This window comes from Tupaia chinensis, unplaced genomic scaffold, assembly GCF_000334495.1.
Source record: "Tupaia chinensis unplaced genomic scaffold, TupChi_1.0 Scaffold150112_1, whole genome shotgun sequence".
In the NCBI taxonomy this organism is placed as follows: domain Eukaryota; kingdom Metazoa; phylum Chordata; class Mammalia; order Scandentia; family Tupaiidae; genus Tupaia; species Tupaia belangeri.
In genome coordinates, this window is record NW_006209952.1 from 105,112 (window position 1) to 116,606 (window position 11,495).

Here is an 11,495-nt window from a genome sequence, read left to right on the forward strand (position 1 = left end):
AATTTGTAAAAAAGAACTCTCTTTATAACTGCCTATAGAAACCTATCTTACTGGTAGTTCACAGATGAAAAGGAAAAGGATAAAAAAAATTAATTTGATGCACATGGAAACCAAAATTCAAAAACCCTGAGGTTTGATAGTACTCACAAGAATACAGACTTGGGACCAGCAGTTAGCAAAATGGCTATGTCTCTAGACTCCCACGTAGTCGACCGCGGTTCATGTCCCAGAACCGGTGGCTTACTCACGCCGGGCGCATGTGCATGCATGCCCAAGATCCCAAGAGGAGAATGGAGGAGAAGGGATTGCGGCACGACCATCCCGAGGGCGGTGATTTCTCGCTTTCTGTCTCTCTCTCTCTCAGACTGGCGAGCGCTAGTGCCTTATAGCAAAAACCTCTCAAAAAAAATAAAAAAGAGAATATAGATTTCAAGCTAAAACCATTAAAAAAAAAAAGACAAAAGTCACTACATACACAAAGAGATCAGTTCAGCACTAAGATATAACAATTGTAAATATTTACCCACCTAACATCAGAGTACACAAATACATAAAATAAAAATTGTTAGAACTCGGGTGAATAGGGGGCATTATGGCTAAGGCAGTGGACTCTCACATGTCCAACCACAGTAAAAATCCTGGACCTGATGGTTTAAAAGTCATGTGGGCATGTGTACATGCATGCCCCACATCCCAAGAAGATAATGAGGGATAAGGAATTGTGGAATAGCTATCCCCGTAACAGGATGATTTCTCACTTTTCCACTTTTTCTCTGGATAGTGCACGTGCACTGAAAACGTGTTATAAAAAAAAGAAAAGAAAAAAATTACCAGACCAAGAGAGAGTCACTGTAGCAGAAAGGTTGTTTTAGATTTCAACACCTACTCTCACTATTCAGCAGACCACCTAAACAAAAAAGTTAAGATAAACAAGAACTAAATAGGAACCTGCAGATGGCTAGCAGTTTCATCACTGGACTCTCACATGGCTGACTGTGGTTAAAATCCTTGACACAGTGGCTTGAAACCCATGCTAGGCATGTGTCCATGTGTGCTTAAGATCCTAGGAGGAGAATGTCTCAAGAAGAAACTGTAACACAGCCACTTCCTCTGGGAGGTGATTTCCCACTTTCCCTCTCACTGTCTGTTTTCATCTCTCTTTCCAGAGAATGTACACACCCTAAGGCAAAAACTTCTACAAAATAAATAGGCAAATAAATAAATAAATAAATCATAAAAAAACAAATGGACATGACAGAAATTTATAAAACCTTTCAACCAACAACAGCAAAAACAAGCATTCTCCTCATCCCCATTCAAATATTTTCAATATAGGACATACAACAAGCTTTTACAGATGTGAAAGTGAAAGATTTCATATTAAGGATCTTTTCTGAACCTAATGAAATTAACTTGAAATCAGCAAAAGAAAGCTTTCTTGGAAAATATAAAAATAGCAACTAAACATTTTGCTCTTTAGAAAGCTTCAGAGACCTCTTTTAAAATAATTATTTATTTAATTATATGTATTATTATTTTTAAATCTGACCAGATAGAGAGAACAGATAAGCAAGAGAACAAGCCTCCAGACCCAAAGTGGTTGAAAATCCCTATAATGAAAACCTGAAGGGACCAACAGTTAGTTTAATGGCTATGTCGCTGGACTCCCATGTAGCCAATCAAGGTTCAAGTCACAGGCCCGGTGGCTTACACTCACGCTAGGCATGTGTGCATGCATGCCCAAGATCCCAAAAGGAGAGTGAGAGAAGGGACTGCTGTGTGGCCATCCCCCCTGGGGTGTAATTTCTCCCTTTCTATCTCTCTTCTCTCTTTGTCTTTCTGGCAAGTGCATGGGCCCTAAAGCAAAAACCTCAACAAAAATAAACCTGAAGAAATTTTAAAGACATAAAATAATGAAAGGGCATTCTGTATTTTTGAGTGGAAAGAATCAATATAATTTAAACATGAATATTATTCAACCTAATTTTAAATACAAATCAATTTCTATCAAATTATCAGTGGCAGTCTTCACAGAAAGAGGAAGAAAAAAACATAAAATATGCCTGGTCTTTTAATAAAACCAAAACTACAGACCAACAGAACAGAAGAGTATCCAGCAATAAATCTAGAAACCTATACCCAATATTGTTTTAGTATTATTTAGTGTGTGTGTGTGTGTGTTGTGTGCAAATACAAAGAGCACAAGGTAATCAAGTCTTTTCAACAAATGGTGCTGGAAAAACTGAATATCCCCTTACAGCAAAATTAAAACTAGACTTCCAACTCCTACAATTAAGAAAATTCAACTTAAAACGGGTTAAAGAGTTAAATGTAAAGCCCCAAACTATGAAACAATGACGGAAACACAGGGGAAAAAGCTGAACACCTGAGCACAGTCAAAGGTTACTTAAATAAGATCCCTATTGGGATCAGCTGGTGGCATGGTGGTTAAGATGCTGGAAACTCCCATGGGAGACTCCCATGTGGTCAATCAGTTTAAGTACTGGATCTGATGGCTTGCTTTCTCATTTTCTCTCTCTCTTCTTCTCAAATTAAAATGAATGAATGAAACATAAAATTTAAAAAATAAGATTCCTATCTAAGCAATAAATCCAAGAACAGACATGAGGCATTACATCAAGCTAAAAAAACTTCTACAAAGCAAACAATAAATAAGGAGATAACTCACTGGATGGAAGAAAATACTTGCAAATCCCGTTCAGACATAGAATTAATAGTCAGAATACAGAGAACATATGCAGTTCACTCAAAAAAAAAAAAAGAATAAAATCCATTTGAAAATGCACATTTGATCTAAAAGACAACTCTTAAAGGAAGAGATACAAATGGCAAAGAAAAAATTCAGTATCTCATATCATAATGTGAATGTAAACCAGAACTACAATGAGACATCACATAACCCCAGACAGAATGCCAGGTTTGTTTGTTTGTCTGTTTATTTGTTTTCCAGAGGTTTTTGCTATAGGGCATATGCTCTCGCTGTAATCCCTTCTCCTCGATTTTCCTCGGGATCCTGGGCACACATGCACCCGGTATGAGTTTAAGCCACCGGGTTCAGGACTCAAATCGCGGTCGACTACATCGGAGTCCAGTGACATAGCCATTACACTAACTGCTGGTCCCAGAATGCCACAGTTTTGAAAAAACAAACTCACTAGTGCTGGTGCCCATACAGAAAAGAGATCCTTTGTGCACTGTACATGAGAATATAAAATTGTACTGTTACTGTGCATGGAAAGCTTGAAGCTTTTATCTTAGTTCTGAGCTTTCTAAAAAAACTTACAAATAGAACTGCCTATGATATGGGGACCGTTATTATTCACAATAACTAAAATTTGAAATCAATCTTGCCCCAAAAGTGAGGTTTGGATTAAGAAAATATGGCACATAGCTACCACAGAAAACTCAGGGGTAAAAAAACAGAAAAGAGAAACCAGTGGGTGGCATGGTGGTTAAGGTGTTGGACATTCCCACATGGCGGACCACAGTTCCAGTCCCAGACCTGGCGTCATGCTTTCTCACTTCCTCTCTTTCTCTCTCTCTCTCTCTGTGTCTCTCTCAGTCAAATTAAAAATAAATGAATGAATAAATAAAATAAAAGTTTGAAAAGATAGATAAACAAAATTTTAAAAACTAAAAAACAGTAAGGAGATGAGACCAGCAGAGGACATAGTGGTTACATCACTAGACTCCCGCAAGCTGACTGTGATTTGTATCTCAGACCTGATGGCTTAAAACCATGCAGGGTGTATGTTTGTGTATGCCCAACATCCCAGGAAGAGAAGGAATAAAAAGGGATGGCTATGCTCCCCGTCTCACTTTTCTTCTTGCTGTGTCTGTTTCTCTCCAGTGAACACACATGCTTTAAGGCAAAGATCTCTAAAGAACAACAGTAACGGGACCAGCAGTTAACATAATGGCTATGTCGCTGAACTCCATGTAGCCAACCGCAGTTCGAGTCCCGGACCTGGTGGCTTAAACTCAAGCTAGTTGTGTGTGCATGCATACCCAAGATCCCAAGAGGAGAACAGAGGAGAAGGGACTGCAGCATGGCCATACCCCCAGGGGGTGATTTCTCACTTTCTCTCTCTGTCTTTCTGGAGAGCGTACGTGCCCTATAGCAAAAACCGCTCCAAAAAAAGAAAAAAAAGTAACAACAAGAAAAAACAGTGAGATCCTGTGATTCAATTCAAAGTAGATAAATCAATATTTAATGCTAAGTGAAACAAGCCAGAGCATGAAAGAAAAATATGGTACGTCTCTGAGTAACTTATGCCACATATGTACATTTCAATACAAAGTGAAAGGTGTGAAGACAAAATATTTGGGAGGGCAACTTTACCTACCAGAGACAGCAGAGAGGATGAGGAGTTGTGTCAGAGGTGTCCAGAAAAAATTATTAGCGGAGAGAATTAAAAAAAAAGACAAAAAGAATAAAAAACAAGACCTATTTGTGAATATAGCAAACAAGGCTGGGCAGAGGAGTGGTTGTCAATCTAACATAAATAATACATCTCTGAAAGCAAAACAGAACAAAGCCCCTAGAACAAAAACCAATGGTGTACAACATATGTTCTTTGTTGATGATAATATTGTAATAGTCTTGATTTGATTATCACACACTGCATGCTTTGAAAAACTATATTGTGCAAGGCCAGTAGTAAGCTTAGTGGTTAAGGTGGCTTGATCCCAGATGGGGGTCTGCATACCACCAGAGCTGGTGGCTTGAAAAACACACCAGGTACATGTGTGTACACAACTGAAATTCTGAAAGGAGAAATGAAGATGAAGGGATTGTAGCTGATTATCCATCATGGAGAATACGTTCTCATTTCCTTCTTTCTCGTAATCACTCTCTCTCTCTGGCAAGTACATGTACTCTCTAGCAAAAGAGAAAAATTAAGAAATTATGAGGTCAACAGGTGGCATAGTTAAGACACTAGACTCCCATGTGACTGACTGCAGTTCAAGTCCCAAATCAGGTGGCTTTAAACTCCTACTGGGCACATGTGCACGCATGCCCAAAATCCTGAAAGGAGAACTGGGAAGAAAGGACTGTGGCATGGCCACAACCCCGTGGGGGTTGATGTCTCACTTTCTGTCTGTCTCTCCAGTGAGCACATGGGCCCGATAGCAAAAATCTCTCAAAAAAGACAAGAAAGGAAGGAAAGAAGGGAAGAAGAAAGGGAGGGAGGAAGGAAAAGAAGAAAGGAGGAAGGGAGCAAGGGATTAAAAATATGCATTAGAGGCCGACCAGTGACGTGTTTAGGTGATTGGATCTACATAGGTAACTGTGCCACTGAAGGCACAGATCTGGTACCTTGAAATATACACCAGGTGTGTAAGTGTACATGCCCAAAATCATAACAGGAGAATAGAGAAAGGATTCTGGTGTGGCAAACCCTCTTGGAGGGTGCTTTCTCACATCACCACTCTGTCTCCTTCAAGTGAGCACATGCACCCTATTGCAAAACTGAAACAAATACACCAACACCAAGAATATTTATCAGTAAATGACCATTCAATATTAAAGATAGTATCTTTGCAAACCTATTTTCAATGTCTTTGTTTACTTGCTCTCAAACACATATAAAGCACCAAACAAACTCATTTATTACAATAAAAACCTTCCTATTTTTCTTCTCTAGTACTTTTCTTTAAAGTATTTTCTTTTGTTTTGTTTTTATCATTTAAGGCATGTGCACTAAGAAGAAAGAAATAGAGAGGGAATGTGAGAAATTACCCTCTCGAGGAATAGCCACACCACAATTGATACCTATTCATTCTCCTTTTATGATTTTAGACATGCATGCACACACCACAGTGTGATTTTTAAGCCACTAAGTCCAGAGCTCGAACCACAGTCAGTCATGTGGAGAGTCCAGAATCTGAACCATGGCAGTCATAGGGAGTCCAGTGCCTTAGAAACCATTCAATAAGCTGGCCCTAAAATACTGTATTTTAACCAAAATTAAACACTTTAAGGGATGAATAAATATTACTAGTAACAATCACTTATTAGAAGCCTATTTTAACAACAACAAAGAGTTCAGTGGCCAGCAGTTGGTGTAATAGTTAAGCGCTGTACTCCTACATGGGCAATCATGATTCAAACCCTGAACCTGATGCTTAAAACTCATGACATAAGATGTGTGTTTCATCCAAATCCTGAGAGGAGACTAGAGAAAAGATTGCATTTGTAGGCATATCCCCTAGAGAGTGATGTCTCACTTTCTCTTTCTCTCTCTCTCTACAGGGAGGACATACAGCAAAAACCTCTCTTAAAAAAATAAATAAAGAGTTCCAATTACCATTTATAAAGAGCCTATGTTGCTTTTCAGGGAAGCTATGCTCTAAACTTCATCTTCTAGGCTCCCAAAATATTCAAACAAGAAGCCATTTTAAAGCTGAGATGTGTCCTGGCCTTCCTGGCCTTTTCAGGGAAGATATGCTCTAAACTACATCTTCTAGACTCCTGAAATATTCGAAGTAGGGCAACCTCTCTCCTCTCTGTCTCTGGCTGTCAGTCTCTCTGTATGTCTCACATACACTATCTCTCTCTCTTTAAATTTTTTTTTTAGTCTCACATACACTCTCTCTCTCTCTTTAAATTTTTTTTTTAAGTTTTCAACCACTTCACCTCACCTTGGGCATTTTCTCTCTTGCTAATTTCAGAAGCCATTTTAAAGATGAGGTGTGTCCTGCCCTTTTCATTTTTTACATGTAAAAAAATTTTTTTCTCTTTCTTGTTAGTATTTTTCTAGTTTTGTTTCTTTTTGCTGCTAATATTTTTAACTTTACTTTCCCACTCCACACTTCACTCTCCACACACTGAATGTCTAGAAAGGCCTAGGTGTACAGCAGTCAAGCATCTGAATACTTTGAAGGTCATTGAAATCCTCAACATTTTTGAACCTCCTGCTTTAAGGAAGAAATTTCTTTTTATAAATCTGAACTCCTAATTTCTTTCTGTGGATACCACCTTGCAAAGTGGAGGAGAGATTCTGTCACAGATTAACCAGAAAACACCACTGAGGCACAAGAAACATGAAAAAACAAGAAAATATCTCTCCCCTAAGGGGATCCCCTTATCATCCACAGATAGTACAGTAGAACTCATGGAAGTGTCTGACAGAGAATTCAGAATATTCATAGTGACAAAACTAAAGGAGATATAAGAGCCAAGAAAGAATGAACTAGAGAAGATGCAGGAGAAAAGAGAGAGCAAATTCCAGGAGGTGTTAAAGTTCTTCCATGATCTGAGGACATACACACCATTAAAAAAAAAGAATCAAATGGAGCTTTTAGAGATGAAGGCTTCCATTCAGGAAATCAAAACCTCCCTCAAAAGTATTAAAAGCATATTAGTCCATGCAGAAAATCAAATCTCAGATGTGGAAGACAAAACCTCTGATCTAGAAGAAAAAACAACCAAAAAAACTAAGAAAATAACCAAAAAAAAAAAGAGAGAGAGAATACTATACAAGAAACACTAGATGGCATTAAGTACCCAAAGATCTGGATATATGAAAGAATTTATAACAAGATAACCTGGACTTTTCTAGCCCAGCACTGTAATCAATAGAGAATAAAAAGAGCAACCACACCAGAGGATTATCTTGAGAAAGACACTGAAGGAAGAAAAAGAGACTGATCTTTGCTAGGAGATGGTATATCAAAGAATACTTTGTAGGCAGGGTGAATTGAGAAGGCTTAGGTGTGACTTGTGTGCTGAGCATTTGCATTTCAGCAATGAGTATTTGACATGTAAATATTTTCTCAAAAATATTTAAAACCATACTGTCTCTGTTGTTAGTCACAAAATTATACAAAATATAAGAAATATTTTGAACATTCATATCGCGAGATTTTAAAAATTAACTATCAAGAACTATGGAGTGTGAGCAAAAATTGTTTAATATGTAAAGTAAATGTGGAAAAATGTAAAAAGAAATAAAATAGAAAAAAAAGATCCTGTGTTATCTAATTTACAGTTTAGAAAGACAAAAGTTCATGAAAGTTAAATAAATAAATCTCTTTCCACTTTCAAGTACTGAGTTATAATTGGGAAATGAACACCCCAGAAAGCATGATACCCTACACTGTCTCAAATCAAAACTGCCTTTCATACTAAAGACTGGTTTATCCTGACAAAAACTGAGCACAGGCAAAATTCTACTGCTAAAGTTTCAATGTAACATATCAACTCCTTGCTCTAAGTCTAAAACAATTTGTCAGCTATTCTTTCCATTAACTAAATTTGCTCAAAATCCTAATACCATCAATCTACTGACTATCAAGATGTTTACTTTCTTCAAAAGGGTCTAAAATATCCTTTTTTATAAGACAGTTTTTCTTTGGTTTGATATTGTAATAGAGGTAAGTTTAGAAGTTCTTCTAATTTTCCAAGATAATAATTACTGTCAGTATTTTATTACTATGAAAAGCATACAACAGTTACCTCATAATTTTATCTTTATCTAAAAATATATCTCAAATGCATTTCAAAAAGAACTGTTTTATTCAAGTCTTAAACTCAAAGTAAATTATATATGTATATTCTTACAGATAAGACTTACAAATATTTTCTAACTAAAATGGAAAATTCTAATGAAAAAAACAAAAATAAAAAAATGCAAGTTCTCTTTCCTACTATACAAGACGGCAGGTGAAAAATCTGAGAAGTGGAATACTAAGGAGAAGAAACTTGAAGCCAAAAAGGCTGAAGCCAGTTGCAAAATTAAAAAAGGTTGACTCTAAAGCTCAAAAGCCCAAGAAGGGGAAGCCCCATTGCAGCCAAAACCCAGTCCTAGTCCATGGCTTCAGCCGATACTTTGAAGGTGTCATATTCCAGAAAGGCATGTAGAAAAGGAAATACTTGGCCACTAAATCCAGAATTGAAAAGAAAAAGGAGAAAAATGAATGGTGCTACCAAGGCAGTTAAGCATCACAAAATGCCTAGGTACTATCCTACTGAAGATGTGCCTTGAAAGCTATTGAGCCATGACAAAAAGACTCTCCAGAGGGGTGAGAAAGCTATAAGCTAGCATCACTTCTAGGACCATTTTGATCATCCTCACTGGACAATACAGATTAAGAAAGAGGTTCTCCTGAAGCAGCCAAGCAGTGTCCTGCTACTTGTGACAATCTTTGGTCTCAATGGAGTTCCACTGCATAGAACACAACAGGAATTTGTCCTCGCCACCTCTACAAAAATTGGTAACAGCAAGGTAAAAATCTCAAAACTTCTCACTGCTGCTTACTTAAAAAAAAAAAAAAAAAAGGAAAGCAGCTGCAGAAACCCAGATGCCAGGAGGATGAGATCTTTAACTCATAGAAGGAAAAACACGAAGTTGCAAAACAGCATAAGGTTAATCAGAAAACAGTGGAATTGCAAATTTTACCAAACATCAAAACTGTTTCTCAGCTCTAGAGCTTCCCTATAATCTGTATCTGCCCTTACAAATGGAATTTATCCTCACAAGTTGGTATTCTAAATTTCCTGCCAACAGTATAATTAAATAACTGAATACAGGGGCCAACAGGTGGCATGGTGGTTAATGGCCCTGGACTCCCTCATGGTCAACCATGGTTCTGGTTCTGGTTCTGGTCCTAGATCAGGTAGCTTGCTTCCTCACTTTCTCTCTCTCTCATGCGATCATCTCTCTCTGGTTAAATTATTACAAATAAATAAATATTGATATAAAAATAATTCTTTAAAAAAAAAAAAAAAAGCCTGAATGTAAATAAAACAAAATGTTAGGATCAGCAGATGGCATAAAGGTTATATTGCTGGACTCCCACGCAGTAAATCCTGGTTTCTGTCCCAGAGCCAGTGGCTTAAAACTCATACTAGACATGTGTGCATGCATGCCCAAGATCATGAGAGGAGAATGGAAAAGCAACTGAGGTTTCACCACGCCTCCATGGGGGAATTTCTCACTTTCTATCTCTCTGTCTGGTGAGTGCACATGCCCTATACCAAAAATCTTTTTAAAAAAAATTAAAATTTAAAAAAAGCCGTTTCTCTTATTCTTTCTTAACTCTCCACTTCTATGTTTACATAGGAAAGATTTCAAATGTTTTTAATGTGATATGGTTTTAAAGAATACGGATTTTCACACAGCAATGTAGAAAGTAGTTAAATTTTACTGAATCATCAGATTTAGTGAATAAAATAGGGCCAGTCAGTCCCATAGCCTGGTAACTAAGGGAACGGCATCCCAATGGCTGACCCTACACTTTGAGTTCCTGGCAAATGGAAAAATAAAACCACTAAATGCATGTTTGTGCTTGCCCCAAATCCAGACATAATGAAAAACTGGAAGGAGACTGTGAAGTGACCACTTCCCATATGGAGTGTTTTCTCACTCTCCCTCTTACTCTGTCTCCTTCTGGCAAGGATACATGCCTTCTAGCAATTAAAAGATTTACTGGAGCCAACAGATGGTGTAATAGTTATGTCACTGGACTCCCACATTGCTGACCATGGCTCAAGTACTGGACTTAGTGGCTTGAAAATCATGAGGGGAAATCATGAGGGGTGTGTGTATATGCATGTCTAAGATCTTAGGAGGACAATGAAGAAGAGATTGCAGTCTCTTCCGTGGACAACCCCTAGAAAGTGATCTCTCTCTTTCTCTCTCTCTCCCTCCCTTGCTCCCCCTCCTCCACCCTCCCCTGGGAGCACACACAGTTTAAGGCAAAAATCTTTAAAATAAGTAAATAAGTAAAAGATTTACTAAATATTTAAGCAAAGTTTTCAAATTTCCACATACTTTATTTTCTTACTGCTTATATAGGATTTAGCTTATAAGGAAAAAAAAAAAAAAAGGAAATACCCTTGATAAAAAGCAACACTTACGCAAAGCATAATGCAAGCATAAGTTAAGCAAAAACCTAAAAAGAAAATATATTACCTTTTGCATAATCTTCCAATAGGAGAATGAAGTGACCTAATTGACAGAAGAAATCAGGCTCCACTTTTCCTTCAGCTTTCAAGATTAAGGATTCATACCACCGAACAGCCTACAAGAAAATATCTAAACATTAAGAAAACAGAAAATCCTAAATTGCACTTGCTTCCTGAGAGAATGCACATATTCTACATGAGATTACTATTAAAGATATCAAGTAACCAATACAGATTATTACTACCACAGATATGGATTCAGTTAAGAAACCTGAGAAGAAATATTTGAAATATCTATTGATGGAGCCAACAGTTGTGACCTAAGCTTTTTTCCATTTGAAAAAGAGAATAGGGAACCAGCAGTTAGTGTAATGGCTATGTCGCTGAACTCCCACGTAGTCGACCCTGGTTCACGTCCCAGACCCGGTGGCTTAGAACTCACGCTGGGCGCGTGTGCGTGCATGCCGAAGATCCCGAGAGGAGAATGGAGGAGAAGGGACTGCGCGGCATGACCATCCCCCCTGGGGGATGATTTCTCGCTTTCTGTCTCTATGTCTCTCTC

At 37.7% G+C, this 11,495-nt stretch overlaps 1 protein-coding gene across 1 annotated transcript in view; it reads right to left on the minus strand.

The window, feature by feature from the left end:
• The window catches only part of LOC102496163 (histone demethylase UTY-like), a gene marked incomplete at its 3' end in the record, with an annotated part of 152,182 nt that overhangs the window by 102,894 nt on the left and 37,793 nt on the right, over nucleotides 1-11,495 (minus strand). Inside the window, exon 4 of the mRNA XM_027769643.1 lies at nucleotides 10,941-11,049. Coding sequence (XP_027625444.1) covers nucleotides 10,941-11,049 — 109 coding nt within the window. The remainder of the gene's footprint in view (nucleotides 1-10,940; nucleotides 11,050-11,495) is intronic.